Genomic DNA, 16,929 nt, shown 5'->3' on the forward strand with positions numbered 1-16,929 from the left:
CTTCTATCGCATGAAATGCAGCTGGCATTTATGCCTTCTTTAATCAGAAATTCATCAGCTGCTGCATATGAAGAGAGGGCATCCAAATAAATGTTGTATACAAATAACAGTCCTTCCTTCCTTCCTTCCTTCCTTCCTTCCTTCCTTCCTTCCTTCCTTCCTTCCTTCCTTCCTTCCTTCCTTCCTTCCTTCCTCCCTTCCTTTCCTTCTACAAAAATAAAACTGCACTGGGGAAATGATGTTTTAAAAAAGCCTGTCCCATAGAAATGTATATGCAGAACAATTGAAAGCAGTCGTTTTTATTTTAAAATTTCTTTTTCCAACCATAAAGAGTACAATTCCCATTTAAAGTTTTCAAGCTTAAGATTTCACAGGACAATAGGTATCTTTGGGTATTATGCCTGAACAGGAGATTCTAAATAGTAGGAGAGACAATCTGGAATATTTCCTTTCCTTTTGTAACTTTTCCACAGTAGCAAGACAGTTTGAAACTGGCATTAAATTTTTCTGAAGTCAAGTTTGAATCCTGGTGACTTCCTGGACATTACATTTTTTTCTTAATAACAATACAGCAGTGGTTTGCCTTCTGCTGCATTAAAAAAAAAATCTCTACAGCATTGGTATTCCTTGGTCATCTCCCATCTAAGTGTGAACTGACTCATTTTAAATGAATTCTTCAGATGTATAGTTTCATCTTCTGGGAATGACTAGCTACATTGTGGCAGAATGAAAGGACTGTTATTAAATTGTGTCTTATCCTTTGTATTTTCAATTAATATAAGCCACCCGGAATGCTAAAGTAAACACAAAAGCAGGGCATAAATTCAGTAATCAGTAAATACTTATATACATAAATATAGCATACAAATGTCACTTGTACAAATATTGCTGATCAGTGATTACAGTGCATCGTGTTTACTACCATGTAGAAAGATACTCTCTCACTCCCTCCACAAATGGTTGAGAAAATGAGGAAGAAACAGGTATGTTGGGTTGTTCCCTTCAAAGGACAGATTGACATCATTTAAGTGCTAAGAAAGATTTCAGAATAAGTTGTCTGCCTCTACTAGAGTTGATATTAATCTCTGAAAAATATGTATGATGAATTGATAGATATTGAAGGGGGAGAATCCATTTTAGACGAGACCACAGATAGAATGAGAGTGGTATTTCAAGCGAACAAGAAGAACAAAATTTATTTACACTGACTTTGGATAATCCAGGTTATTAGAATGGTATTGGAGTATTTACTGTTTATTATGGAGACACGCCTCAGAAAGAAATCTTAATATGTTCATTGCACTACTTCCAAGGGGATAATAAAATAGGATAAAATATTCTTTAACTTATCTCCATGCTCTGATTTCAATATATATTGTTAATTTAGGTTGGAAAGATTGAAAGAGGGACATTAAAAAGAAATTTCCCATCTTTACTTTGGAAAACTGATCTTACCTCTGTGGTGCAAAAGACAGGCATCCTCAATGAACTTATGCTGCCCAAAGCCACTTTTATGTGAGATGGGTGACTATATAAATACGATAAACAAATAAATAAACAGACAAATAAATAAATAACTCTAAGCTGAGTAACTTTGACAAACCATGATTTGAGGAGAGCAAACCATAGTGAGCTTCAAATTCACACATTGTCCACTCCCAGCATACTTCCGAAGAGCTTTACATCCAAATGCTAAACTATAGTTAAATTTAGCTGTGATGGGTTGAAATAAATCAGCTTATTCCTAACCCTTACCTTAGACTTGTTTCAAACAAAACAGAGTTCAGTAACCATAGTTGAGGATTCAGATGACAAGCTAGAGTTAATGAAAACAGAAACGAAAACTTCTGATCTGGTGGCACTGGAAGAGGAGGGAAGGGATGGCAGGTCATGGGAGCACAAGGCTCAAAGTAGCTCTGTCAGAATAAACTGTGACAGGAATGATATTCCAGTTGGCTCACTGGAGGCAGTGTTATTCAGCAGGACACCAAGTTGCAGAAATCTATAAACTCTTCTATTGCTATGCCAGAGCTTTTAGCATTCTGCCCACAGGCAAATGACTTTCCTCCAGCGAAAAATTCTGCCTAACATACTTCAAGTTATCATTTTTCCCCATCAGGCTGTAGAAATGTGTTATTATAATTTCAACAAAATGTATACTTCCCAGAAATCCTAGCAATTATCTTTGTAAAGAATGCTCAGCAAAGCTGTGACGAAGCCTTTCATTTGGTGAGCGACAGTCAGCATCAGGAACTGAAACAAGTGCTCTTTGTGGAATCTATATTCTCCCTGAGAAATCAGTTCTGGGGAAGGAATATCAGTGAGCGATGGATAAAGGTATGGGTGTGTTGGGGAGCAGAATGCGGTTTACCCAGAATAACCATCTTTTTGCCAGAAGATAAGCAAACCAATTAGAAAGTTTGCCATCCCATAATTCCCAGGGAATCCCACATTCTGCAGCATTGTTACATAAGAAACAGCCATCTTTGTAATTGAATATGAATAATGAACCAGATGGATGAACAAGACTCCATTAAACCCTTATCTCCAGGAGCCACATCCTGCATTGATTAATGACTCAGTGCGTGTCACTGGGAAAGGGACTTCATTTTGAAAAGTTAGCATCCACTGTGTTGCAGGCTCATCTGAACTCTTCTTTTGATTTTACACCATTAATTCAATGTGGCAATTAATTATGGTGGTGTTATCTCTACAATTATGTTTTGTTTTTGATTCTTTGTTTCCTCAGTCGGGATGGTGAGGAGTTTAAGGCAGATAAGTTTGTATCCATGTTCCTCGGAAATTAATGGGAAAACTTCTCAGCAACTACAGAAATATTAGCATTAGGCCATTAATATTGTAAGAAATGCATATTACTTGCATGCCAGATGAGAAGAAAATGTGTATTCAATAGTCTTGTCTAGCCATACAAACTAGTCAGAGATTACAATATAATGCACAAGGGAGACATGATCCATAAAGACAATTTCTAAACCGACTGGCTTCCAGATATATTAAGATTATAACTCCCAGAATTCCAAATCAGTACAGACACAGTAGGTACAGTTTGACTTTATAACTAATGCATCCTCAAAAAATATTTTCTGACTTTTCAGAGATAAAGACTAAATTTAGTGGCATCTATAGCAAGTTACGATGATGCAAACATGTTGCTACCCTTGCAGAAACACGAGGATGCAAATCCTGCCCTCGTGTACTTGTGTCCCAAAGTCACAGTGTTGGTGTCATGATGTTATGGCATATGTTTTGTCACTTGATCCCTTGTTCCCTTCCACAGATGCCCATGACTATGTTGTTTCATCATCCTCTTCTCTGCCAAAAGCCCCCATGCTTTGCCCATAGCGGAGGCTTGCCCCACTGTCAGTCTTTCCATTCCTAATAATTCCCCAGCACTTTAAAACCAACTCACATCCCCCCATTTTTCTTGCCATCTGCAGACCTCCTCTGGGAGAAAGCATGTTTAGCCAAATGTTGCTCAATCTGAGCAAGTTACAAAGTCAGAGTGTGGCTAATAGGGGCACTATGAAAATTAAATTAGTTGTTTCCAGAATCAGCCTCCAGTTGGGAACATTAATGTACACTATCTCTAAAGCATTAACCAGCTAAAGTCTCTTGACTGGTAGGGTTGCCAAGAGGATCACAGCACAAAGGGCTTTGTCAAGGAGTCCTTCAAGTGTGGGTCTAACCTTGATCCACATATAAATATAATAAATGAATGAATGAATGAATAAATAAATAAATAAATTCCCAAAGGCACATAGGATGACGGCATTCTGTTTGATATTTTTCCACTCCTGCCAACAGTGCTTCGTTGAAATGGAATGGTTGCTTTGTTTCAGCATAATGTTCTCCAAAACCTTTCTAATGAAAACACATTCTTTTGCTTGACACTATTTAATAGCAGAAATATAAGGAAACAGCATTAGAGTTTATGAATCAGAACACGTTCTCTGTCTTTTTTGGAAGTATAGATTTATCAGCTACGATATACCAATTACTGTTGTTAAAAGGTAAACCAGTTTCTAAGCAGTGGCTAATCAGGGAGTAATAACACTATAGTTAGGAAGCCCTTAAAAGCCCTTCCTGAATTATGATAAGTGTTTTTTTTTTTAAAGTACAAGGGAATGGTCCTACAGAAAAAAAAAAACAAATTCAGATAGTTCTGTTTTCATTGTCACTAGTTATTCAGAGATTCTGTATGTTGTTCAGATTGCTTTGCACAAATGATCAGCTGACAATATGCATTGCCATTCTTCAAGATCAGTTTTCTTAATTCCCTGTCAGCCCTGCTAATGGAGTCTGTGAATTATTGGATGTGAAATACAACATATCTGGAGGACACTAAGTTAGAAAATACTGGCTAAAATTCTTTAGCTAGATGGAATTTGAAATGGGACACCATATTTGGAAGCTTCTTTTATACATCATGTTCCTTTGCTTCCCCTTAAAGCATGAATAAGTGTCAGCTGTTCAGATGTGGAATACCAGATGCCCCCAGCTCTAGCTAGCATGGTCAGTGCTGAGAGCTGATGGCCACTGAAGCTCAAGAACATCTGGAGGACCATATATCACCCATCTCTGCTATACAACAAGAAATGATTCTTTGAATAAAGAATCTGTTGTAGCAAGTTAAGATGGTTTTACATACCTCTCCTCTAATTCAGTTTCCAGTTCTTTCTAGCCTATTGGAAAGCTTTGACACCATTCCTCACTGCTGACTTAAAAAAAAATCTGACTACAGGCTGCACATGTGTCCCCTGTCCACAGCTATAAGTTCAGGCTTTTGGGCAGGGGAATAAATGTCTTCATCACTATGCCAACACACCTGGGTCTTTCTGTTTCCCATTTATCCTCATGGGTAGTTTTTGTGGCATGTCAGGGGATGTGCATAAAACATCAGCTTTTTGCTTAAAATGTGGTCAGCAATGTATGCTAGAGGGCCACTTTGAGGAGAGAATTAGGAATGGTGAGCTAGTCCCAAATTCCTTCTGCAAATGATGGATGGCAAGTTTTTTTTTTGGGGGGGGGCAGAGGGTCTCCTTCCATAGTCACACACAATTTCATCCCTGAGAAAACATTTGGGGAGCTAGGTGATTTTGCCTTATGGGGAATTTTGAGGGTTTACTATTAATTTTAGTAAGCCAATCTTATTTGAGAAGTGCGTCTTTAGTTATGCCTCTGCAATCCCACTCTGCTGAAATTGAATACCATTAAGTATAATTGACTAACTTTTGACAGGCTACATATATACTAATAATGTTTTTAAGATGAGTGGTAATTACATAGTTTCCATCTCAGCAGGTGGTGGCACCTGGCTGATCTTGTCTGGGCTCAGAAATTAAGTAGGGTCGGGTCTGATGAGTATTTAGATGGGAGACCTCCAGGGAACACTGGGGCTCTAGGCTAAACTGGGAAGTAAAAAGAAAAATCCCAGTGACAAACTCCTTCTGCATTGCTACCCAGAAAATGACATGGAATTGTCCATGAGTTACCAGGAATACAGCTTGAAGGATACTTTTTGACATTCTCTTCAGACCTTACATATATTGCACAACTTTTTTGCTACACTTTTTAACATGATTAATTCTTATTGTCATTATCATTGCATCTATAGCTATTCCATTGGGAATTATAGTTGTCCGAGGAGACTGTGACTTGGAGACTTGTCGCATCTATGTGGATCGCTTAGAGGAGGTGAGTAGCTGAAAAGGATGTAACTCTCTCTAGAATGTATTAGTATCATATAAGGACATTCATGTATTTCATTTGGACCAAAATGTGCCAAAGGACAGACCTGAAGCAAAGAAAGTTCACCAGACCAATATATCTGAAGGTCAGACAGCTCAAGAGAGTTCCCATAAGAGCCACCTGTTTGTGATCTTCTTAAAATTGACTCTCCATCTTGCTAACTCCTAACCTACCTCTATTTCATGTGTTAAAATTATCTGCCAGAATTGCAAGTGTACCAATCATTGTAGGCACGCTGATTGTTCCCCCCCCCCCACCTTTTCTGGCTTTGCTTCAGTCCGCTTTCACCATAGTGCCAACAAGCAAAAGTCAATCTATCATTTGGGGAACTGCAGCACATTGTATCATTCTGCAACTTCAGGGCTCTACTTTGGCTCCCAAGGCCGGTTTGTCTGCTTTGTCCCTCACCTCATTTGGACACCTCACAAGTTCAGAATAAAGTGAAATGAAGAAATCTATGGACAAATGCCTTCTAATCGTAAACAAAGAATTGAGCAATCCTGAATAGATTCTGATACAGGCAGGTATAACTGGACACATCAAAGCAGAAATAGTACAAAGGAGGAAGGCTTTCCCTGCCATGAATTGAATTGAATTCCCTGCCATGAATTGAAACTGACTAGTCACTAGACAGTAAGCAGCTGTGGCTCTTACTTAAGGGTTATGGGAAGAGACTGAAACTGACAAAATACAGGGAATCTGGTAAATAATGAACTAAAGTCCAGAGATGGCCCATTTTCAGGAGCTTGAACAAGGAAAAGTGAACTACTGTGTGTACCCTGATGCCATTTTGGAGTTGTGTAAATATGGACTACACAAATATACACCCACGTTAAATAAAATAGCAGGACTCTGTTCTCTTTCTGGTTAGAGGCCTGGAGAGAGATTTAACCAAGATTTCATGGTTATAAAAGGCATCCAGGAAACACAGCACTGATTAAGAGGACAAGCACCTGGGAGTGAAATGGTTATGGCTGGAAGGAATGGGGTGTACCCATAGTTCCCAACACACCCAACCTTGCCTCCTAAAATATTGGATGGTGAAACTTTGTATACTTTACACACTTTGAAGTTGTGGTGGGCTAGATTAAGGAGGCAGAACTACAGTACATTGCAGGCCATGAAGTGATGACATAAGACTGGAAAATAGATAAGGCCAGCACTGTGTGATGAAAGGGGAACTTCAGGATTAGTGTGTCAGGGCATTATGGTGCCACTCTAAATAGGAAAAAAAACTTATTTCTAGGGCCATGTCCCTACTTGCACCTAATCACATCATAAACATACCCTGGCAGTGTGTGTGTGTGTGTGTGTGGTTCATGAGTGGGAAAGTTGTTCTTAGCTGTGCCAGTGTTAGTGTTTTCCCCTTATTCCAACATTATTCAAGGCTAGCCTCGAAGTATGTCAAATCTGTGTATTGCCATCCATTTTGTTGGGGGCAAAGACTGGTGAGGAGCAATGGGTGTAGGTAGATAAATCCTTATTAGCAGTTCCAGGCTGATTTGGGCAATCTCCTCTTCTTTGTTCTTGGTCAGCCTTTTCCACCATTAGACAGATCCTAAAAATCTGGACACAGTGGCATGGCCATAAAAACCCTTGTGTGCATGGTTGCCAAGGACACTCCTTGTGCATGTCCAGGTGGTCACCGAGATTACAGCTCACTTGGTGGTTTAATTCTTAAGATTGAACCAACAAGGGTTTGGCCTCTAGGAAAGAAGAAGTTTGCCATGCTTCTTCAAAAAGAAAGAAATAATGCCTGCTGTAGAACTCTCTTCTTTCTTTTCAGTTATAAGCATTTGAAGGAGTTTGGAAGTAAATTTCAAACCCCAGCATGACATTTTATGGTTTAGGCCTCAAAAAAGCAAGTTTGGAATGATTTCTTTTTAGATGGTCTTGGCTTGTCAAGACCCCACCTTCAGTGCCCCATTAACTTCATTTCTCATTTTGTGATTCTAGAAAGCTTGGCAGGAGGTGTGTAGACGGGTGATGGATGATTTCAGCTTTTTCTTTCTCTGGCCAAGTTTCTTGCTCGAGAAGTTTTTTCTTTCACCCCCTTTTCCTGTTTCCCTGGCTCCCACATTTCACACAGCACGGCTTGGATATACTGGCAACCTTCTTCTGAAAGCCTTTCTGGTCAGGGCTTTTGACAGTAACCCCATCCCCTGCAGTGACAGAATAGGGTGTGGGAACAGGGACACGAGATGTCTGGCTGTCAGACTCTCCCTCTTCCTTCTGCAGCACTGTGATTGGCAAATACTTTTCTCACTGGTGACGATGTGTTGATAGGAAGAAGAGCAAAATTGGAGGAATTCAACCCATCATGTTCTTACATGCGCAATCAGGACAAACACCATCCATCAGTGACCTGGAGCAGATGCAGTAGGGGCAGGATAAGGATCAACAATGAAGGCAGCAAATGTCACAGTGGCATAGTTTTCTCCCACCTCAAGGTTGGCTGGATAGTACTTAACTCAGCCATGGGGAAAGGCAGTAATTGCCATGTATAAAGTAAGTATCCCTGAGTGACAATTGCCTGCTTCTGTGTAGGGGCCAGGGAAAAGATTAAAAGGCAGAAGATATAATCACTAGGTAGTTATACCTTCTAAATCGTATACTAGATAACAGTCTTGGGGACAATTGGGAAATATCAGGCCATTTTAGATTAGATTCTTTGCAGCAAAATTTTTGAATAGTATTAATTTCAGTTTTATTTTGGCTTTATTAAAGCTTATTTTGGGGGATTACCTCTTCCTCTTCCTCCTCCCTTGTGTGATTATTTTGTATTGTCATTATTGATATTGTAACAGCAAGAAAAAAGTTTGATGAACAATTTAGCAACAATGTTTTGCATGCGAAGGAGAATGAAATGAGCCTTGGCTAATCACTGTTTCCATTGGGGCTTTCTTGCCATAGGATTTGCAGTCTGTAACTTTAACTACACAGAGAGTCCACAGAGAGTCCACTATCAGATAAAATTTATTTTGTCCTTTTTAGGAAAATAAAAAGGAAGGAAGGAAGGAAGGAAGGAAGGAAGGAAGGAAGGAAGGAAGGAAGGAAGGAAGGAAGGAAGGAAGGAAGGAAGGACTTGTTCAGGCTGAGTTGCTTAAGGACTTATTCAGGTTCAGATATTTTGAATAATATTCTTTTCCCTTGAAAGTGTTTTGCAGGATTTAATCATAAACAATCCTGGATATTCTTGCTGAACTGTATATAATTTTTTCCCATAGTAATACATATAGAAATTAGCTAGCTAGCCATCCAAAATGTCTGGCAAATCATGATTTAATTGAGTATTTTGTTGTGCAGAGTACAGCAATGCTCCCAGAAAAACTTTGCCCAGAGAAAAAATACGCACCAGCATGAGAGGTTTGCAAACTGCAATGTCCATATCTTGTTTTTCAAAAAAACTCAGCCAGAAAATATATACTATCTGGTTGTTTATTGATAAAAATGCAAAACTTCATAAAATACAAGTTGTATACAAAATATAGGAAAAAACACGCCTTCTCATAAATTCAGCATCCAAGACTTATCTACAAACATAAAGTCTCTAGCCAAAAACTCTCAGAGAAGAGGTACACTACTTGGTTATTAGTTACAACTACATAACCCATAAAAACGACTACATGGTGGTTCTACTATACTGAAACTCTACTGAGAGGCTTGGCATATGATCCTCCCATTATATTGGCAATCCATACCCCCCCCCCCACCGGGTAACTAGCATACACACGCCAATAGGTGGCAGTAAATAGCAGTATACATGCTAACACACAAGTCATACGATCTCTCTCTAGACACAACATTTCTGTGAAGATAACGAGCTGCATCCTTTCCCATGAGAAAATCCTAACATATTTAGCACTGTAAAAGTTTACTAGATGTCAGCTTGGTTTCTAGCATGGTCAGTCTTGAGTTGATTCTTGACTAGTAAGTACTTGTTGGACTATATTTATTGGTTTTATATTATGGTCTGGTAGGAAAAATGATTAGAACTAAAATTATATTAGAAAGCATTCAGTAATACAGCAGTATAAGGGCAACAGCTAGAAATATATAATACATGTAAATAGTCTTCCTTCCTTCCTGCCTGCCTGCCTGCCTGCCTGCCTGCCTGCCTGCCTGCCTTCAAGTCAGTGTTGACTCCTGGCAGCTACCTGGAATAGTCCCTGCATTTTTCTTGGGAAGGTTTTTTCAGAAGTGGTTTGCCATTGCTTCCTTCCTAGGGCTGAGAGAGAGTGACTGGCCCAAGATCACCCAGATGGCTTTGTGCCTAAGGTGGGAGTAGAACTCATGATCTCCTGGTTTCTAGCCTGGTGCCTTAACTACTATGCCAAACTGGCTCTCTATTTATTTCAAGATTTATAAGGGTGCCCAGCTCAGTGTGACTTTGGGTGGTGTATAGCATAAATCAAATAGAAGGGAAAAACACTTCATATAACAACAAAGAGACAATATATAAATACAAAATCTAAAATGTAAAATGGTGACCAAGCACACAACAAAATAACCACAAGGGGGATTCCCACTCAACTTGTCCCTAATGCCTGGAAGAAGAGCCAAGTCTTAACGGCTTTCCTAAAGGTGAGAAGAGTTGGAGCCTGTCGTATATCAAAAGGCAGATCATTTCAGACACAGGGGCAACCTGTAATGATATGTGGGAATAAATTTGGGAGACAGGGCAAAGAGACACAACCAAAGGAATGGTCAGATAAAAGGCAGATGATCCCACAGCAGGAATGTGGGTAGGGCAAGAGGCCCCAAAGAGACCCTCCCTAATTTCTTGGACTGTAAAGGAGATGGGAGGAGAGAAGTACTTTCAGACTTGCAAGATTCTGTTCATGTAGCTTTACAATAAAGTAGAATAATAAAGTAGAATTAGCTCATCTGGTTGTGTTTCCTGTCTGGTCTACCTCATAAGGCTGAAACAACCGCAGAAAAGACATGCTTCCTAGGTCCCTTAAGATGACAAGATTTAAAAGAAAGAACCTGGAGCATGCCCTCCCTGTGGGAGCATATGGGGTGGACAGATGTGCTTGGGAGAAGGTGGTCCCTCAAGAAACCCAGTTCTATGCCATGCAGAGCTTTAAAGGTAATCACCAGCAGCTTGAATTGCACCCAGAAGCCTATTGGGAGCCAGTGCAGCTTACAGTGCAGCTTACAGTGTTATGTGGACATAAAGAGATGCGCACCTAACTACCCGCATTGCTACATTCTGGACCAATTTAAGCTTCTGGATGGTTTTTCAAGAGTAGCCCCTTGTAGAGCGTGTTGCAATAGTCCAATTGGGAGGTGACCAAAGCATGAGTGACCATGAGCAGGGCCTCCTGGTCCAGGAATGGGTGCAGATAGCACAGAAGGCCCAGTTGTGCAAAGGCTTGAATTAGCATTTGAATCAGATTTTGTCTGATTCTCACAGGCATAATTCTTATTATATGCAACTTGTTGCCCTCCAGGGGTTCCTTGACTCCAACTTTAATCAGGCTCAGCTTGTATGGTCAGTGTTCAGTCTTGATGGCAGCTATATAATCCAATGTCTGGAGATCTTCAGCTTTGCCCTTTCTCCCACTCTGTCTCTGCATAGATACCTAAAAGGGAAAAGTAAAGTCCTGCATTTTAGAAAGCTAGATTGTAATAAGAACAGGATCAACTCATTCTTCTCAGTTTTCAGTGAGAGGAGCCTTATGGGGAACGATGCATGTTATCTCAATGTGCACAGACACCTTCATGGTGCCTCTCCTTCAGAATATGTGGCCCAGACGTCTGCCCTACCCTAGTTACCTTCATAATGTCTACTGCTTCCTCAAAGTGTGTAGCATAACACTCTCAAGTGACCAAGACTCTAATTTGGAGAAAGATGCTATTATGGATGGGGGACTGATCTGTCAAGTTTGTGGCTAAACACAATGTGAACAAATATAAAATGTTTGTTATATAACATTTCCAGTTCAGTGCATAAGATCCCCCACAGTAGTTCTGGTTTGCATTTACAATTTAGATGATTATTTTTGAACATTACTTGCACAGCAGGGATGTTAAATATTATCTCAACCAATGCACTGAGTTGCATTTTTATCTGATTTGGCCTTAAGGGCTGTTCTCTTATTATCACTTCATGAACTTTCTGTTTATATCATGCTCCATTGCGCATTTTCCTCTGCGTACACATTCACTCCTGCAAGATAGAAATAGAGAGTTTAAGAAAGTCTAACAATGAAGAGAGCACCTGTGTTCTTATAAAAAGTCTTTTTTTCTTATTTCAGTGTGAACTATTCATGGGGAATAAGGACTCACCTTGTGAATATCAGCTTTCTCCCCTTGTTTTGTAGCATTATACTCCAAAAGATCAATAATATCTGAAATCGTTCAGCATCTCACCACAATATTAAAATATATAGGTCATGCTTATATAACGACTTGCCACAATATGATACTTTCCAGATATGTTTGGGCAACAACTCCCAGGATTCACACTCCTATGGCGACACATCTGAAGAATGCTAACTTGGGGAATGTTGGTTTATAATGCGGTTTTGAATAGGCAGCCTTGGTTCATCCAACTTCCCTCATATACAAAGAAATTGGCACACCCCTGTTGAGTGTCACTTTGTGAATCACTAAATTACCTCACATGGAACTTGAATCTGCCCAACCAACCTCCCTTCCCCCTGTTGCCTCATGCCAACTGAAATCCTACATCAGTCAAGCCACGCTATGCATCTGATGAAGTGAACTGCAGCTCACGGAAGTGTATGCCTTTTAATAAAATTCATTAGCTGGAAAAGATGCTATCAGACTCCTTCTGATTTTTTTGTTATATCATAGACTAACATAGCTCTCCTCCTACAATGAATTGCCTTGCTAGACCTGGTTGTAGCCACTTCAGTCTTTTGCAAACAATTCATATTTTTGACGTTTTATTTGGGATGAAAGTTATTTCTGTGCTTTATTGCTTTGTTTGGATTTCTACAATAAGGATCTTTCTCTGGGATTCTTTGCCCCTAGGTGTCTTGCTAAGGTTAATCTCAGGGCAGGAGGCTGTGGTCAAAAAAATCAAGATGCAGCCACAACAGGAGAATCAAAGCTTCACTTGTTTTTATGTGCATCTGATACGCATAAAAAACAGATGGAACTTTGAGCACAGCCTTGCAGCCGCCATCTTGATTTTTTGTCCCATATCTGCAGACACCCCTTTCTGGAGTTTTTTTTATAAGCAGTAAGGATAATAACTAGGTGGTTAGCTACAAGATTAAATTATGGGGTTGGCAAACAGCACCCAAATAATTTAATGAACAGAACCATCTTTGTGTCTCATTCATAAAGTATTCAGAGGATCTAATAACAAAAGACATTTTTCTCTTGGGTTTCTCTGGAGCTCAATATGAGAAAAGTCAGCAGAACATCTCTGTGAACCTAGCTGGAGATGGGAAACTTGTTGGCATGTGCCAATTTGTGTTCCCTTCCTTTTTTATGTGGTTGGTTGATTATGTTTAGCCTATTCTAAGATGAGAGAGTACTTCACACACACACACACACACTTTTAATCTGCAGGGAATGGCTTGCCTTCAGCAAAGGTATTGAGGGAAAAATAAACACATTCCTACTTTCAATGGATACCAGCCCAAACTACTCTTGTCCTGATTTTGTGGCTAGGCCCAACAATCTCCTTACTGCCCATTTGATTTAGCATATTGTGCTACTGTCATCTGGGCTAGGAAAATTACTATCCTTCGTGTATTCCTCCATTCTTCTCATCTTTTATCTAAATCTGTGATGGTTCTTATATTAACTAACTAACTAACTGCCATAAAGCTTAGAAAAACAGACCAGATGCCTGCATGCAGGGCTAATCTTGCTGCATAAGCAATCTTGGGATTTGAAACTGAGACATATTCAGATTCCTGTGCAATCTTTCAAGTCACCCTAGAGTAGACCTATTGCCACCACGTAGGAGCAGCGAGGGATGAGTTTTTCTACGTTGCTGCTGGAATGTAAGGTAAAGTCTTTGTTAACTCACATTTGACTCATGATGACTATAACTTTTACTTTTATTTACTTACAGTATGTATTCAACATTATTAGCTTCCCAGCTCCAATGGGCAACAGTTTCCTTGGCAATAGTATATAGTTTACCATTGTATTCTTTCAGGATGTGTGTCCATATGTTTTTGTTTTTTGTTTTGTTTTTTTACTTTCTAGTTCAGTTTACAGCCCTGCGATTTATGGTGGTCTCCCGTCCAAATACTGACCAGGACAACTCTCTCTCACTTCACTGTATAGCCTCTTCCTTTTCCTGGTCAATTATTATTCAGACTGATCCAGATTTCTGAGCCAAGAATCAGATCAGAATTAACTCTCTACTCTTTATGGTGCAGCTCTTCCTATGCCTGCAAACTGTTGTTTGAACTGGTTTTGAACATGGGTTTATCACTCTTCTGGAATAGTGCCAAACCCATGTTCAGCTCCTTTTGAACAGAGGCTTAGGGCTGTGGAGTCCTTGGTGCTGTCTGAGCTTGGATGTTTGCTTGTAGATGTTTCATTACCTGACTAGTGCTGATGTTGTTACCTAGTCTCCTATCTACCTCCACAGTTCAACCCTGAGCTACAATATTCTCTTCTATTAGAGGGTTAGTGCTTTTGTGAAATAGCACTAAATTTGTGTGCAAAGGAACTTCCACTGTCAGCTGATATCATTTGAGAGATAGGCTTCATTTAAACACACCTGCATGAAACACAGGTGTAGAATTAGAGTGGATTTTAACAGATGGCTAAACCCTCCAATCTGTCAAAACCTGTCTTCATCACCACCTGTCTCCATCCCATGTTAAAGAGAGTGCTTGGTGGATGTTTTCCCACCAGCCTAGGATATTTGTGGGAAGGAACGAAAACAAAACTGGGAGAACCCATCAGTTCCTGTCCATAACTATGCCCTGTACCCGGTAAATAAGGACATCACCATTTGCAAGCATGGTGCCTGTGTCAGGATAGGGTGTGCTGGAAGGGCAGCAAAGTTCATGCCACTGCAGTTTTCTTCTGGCTTAAGGAATTGTGGATAGCACTTTAACCTGTCTATAAGAAGAGCTCAAAGACTGCCTCATCCTCATCAAAAGGGGATTTCAGTAAAGACTTGAATGAAGATAATGCTTATAAAAGTTGCAGATGAAGCAAAACTTGGTGGCATAGTTTACTATATATCTGAGAAGACAGAAATATTTAATAATTCTTTGCACAGGAAAAAGAATTCAATATTCAATTTAATTTTCAAAGAAGACAGTTGAGAAGGGATGTGATGGCACTTTCACATTTCTAAGGAGGATCTCCTGTTTCCCATCATCCTAAGATGGAGGACACAGGGTGATTCTACTAGAAATTAGGAGAAGCCTAATTATTAATTAATTAATGTTAGGACAGAGATGTTTGTTGGTAAAACCAGTTACCAAAATGGGTGTGACCTTTCCTTCATTGTGTATATTCAAGCAGTGGCCGGACAACCATCTTTTAATTTGGATTCCTGCACCAAGCAGAGGTTAAATTTGCTTACCTACGTGGCCTCTTCCAATTCTCTGATTTTATGATTTCACATCTTTGGTTGATTCTGTCTGAGAAGGGTATATAGGATTTTGCAATAGGAATAATTTCTACTAAAGCAGCATAATGAAGTTTTTGCTTATGAAACGACCATATATTTGAATCTCTGTAATTGGTATGAGAAGCATAACTTACATTCTCATCAGGCATAATAAAGGGAATGATAGTGGATAACTTAAATCAAGCTCAGGGGCAGAAGCTAAGAAAAAGAAGCTTGGTGTGACTCCTGGGACGAAAAGGAAAGCTATTAAAGATCCACATGCTGAGCTAATGAGTATCAATGTGCTTTTCTGAAATATGAGATGTAGAACTTAAGCAGAGGAACATCTAACTCATGTAATAGGATGGTTCTAAAATTGACCAAAGAAAAAAGGTTGGCTTGATGCATATCAAGAATACCTGGCTTGGCCAGGGACATAGTCATTTATGGAATCTATCACAACCCAGATGGTATTTACTATTCAGCTGCATATTTCTGGCCATAGTACTTTCTGCACATCCAGTTTGTTACTACTAATTGAGTTGGAATTTATAGTGAACTGTAAACCATATGTCATATAGGCTAATACTCTAAGTTCCTCAGTATAGATTCTATAGGACATCTATTAAAACAAAACATTTATACTGTTTTACCCTGAGAATCTGTGATGGAATGATTGAAAACAAGCAATACAAAAAGGAGTAATTGGCTGTAGAGTGACATTTCTTAGCTCTTCTGCTATTTTTCTCTTGTGAATTCATAGTATAGTCACATTTTAAAAACAAACAAACAAATGAACCTTGTTTAAAAAGTGAGGCAGGACTTTTGGTACTGAATATTTGCCTAGCAATATGGCAGATGCTGTAGGCTGTCCCGGTAACCAAGCAGCCATCCATCATGGCGTGGCATGTTTGATAGATTCCCAACCTTTGATAAAACTGAGTATAGTTGTACTGCAGCCTTGAATCAAATGGGAAATAAAATCAATGCTTGGATAAGTCAGTGATTGCACAGGGCATCTAGTTATCAGAAGCCACCTGAGTGAGTTCAGGGATGCATGTCTATCATTTTCGGTCACCCTTGGCTGAATGTAGAAGCTGATAGAAAAGTTCTTTCCTGAGTAATGTTGAAAACTGCCTTATTATGGGTCAGACTACTGTTCCCTTTGGCTCAGTATTGTATGGATTTCCAGAATTTCAGATAGGAGTCTTTATCAATCTATTTGGAAAGGTTAAAGACTAGATCTAGGGAGAGCTTTACCTTACTAAAGCTACAATATGAGCTGTGGTATTGTTCTGTTCACTACTGCTTTTATGAAACTGCTGTTGAAAATGGCCTTTTCTTTTTGTCCAGGACCAGGAAAGCTCATTCCCAAGAGTATTGTCTGTTCAGAGACTATCCCCTAGATGGTGCTTCCTAGATGGTAAGGATCAAAGTTGGCTTATATGTCCTTACAGGAAAATGGCAGACTGTACTATTCTTTATATACAGTACTTACCCAGAAATGAATTCTATTGTATTCAGGAGTATTTGCCCCACACATTTGCTGGAGATTGTTTCAAAAATAAGAGTTTCAATTAGATACGGAATCT

At 39.5% G+C, this 16,929-nt stretch overlaps 1 protein-coding gene across 1 annotated transcript in view; it reads left to right on the forward strand.

The window, feature by feature from the left end:
• DGKI (diacylglycerol kinase iota) overlaps positions 1-16,929 on the forward strand; it is a 184,540-nt gene that overhangs the window by 111,908 nt on the left and 55,703 nt on the right. Inside the window, exons 23-24 of the mRNA XM_088141517.1 lie at positions 5,636-5,715; positions 16,691-16,760. Of these exons, the coding sequence (XP_087997643.1) occupies positions 5,636-5,715; positions 16,691-16,760 (150 nt within the window). The remainder of the gene's footprint in view (positions 1-5,635; positions 5,716-16,690; positions 16,761-16,929) is intronic.

Source organism: Python bivittatus, unplaced genomic scaffold (assembly GCF_059951505.1).
Source record: "Python bivittatus isolate LINGU-HERP-01145 unplaced genomic scaffold, Pbiv_v1 ctg000330_np1212, whole genome shotgun sequence".
Lineage (NCBI taxonomy): Eukaryota > Metazoa > Chordata > Lepidosauria > Squamata > Pythonidae > Python > Python bivittatus.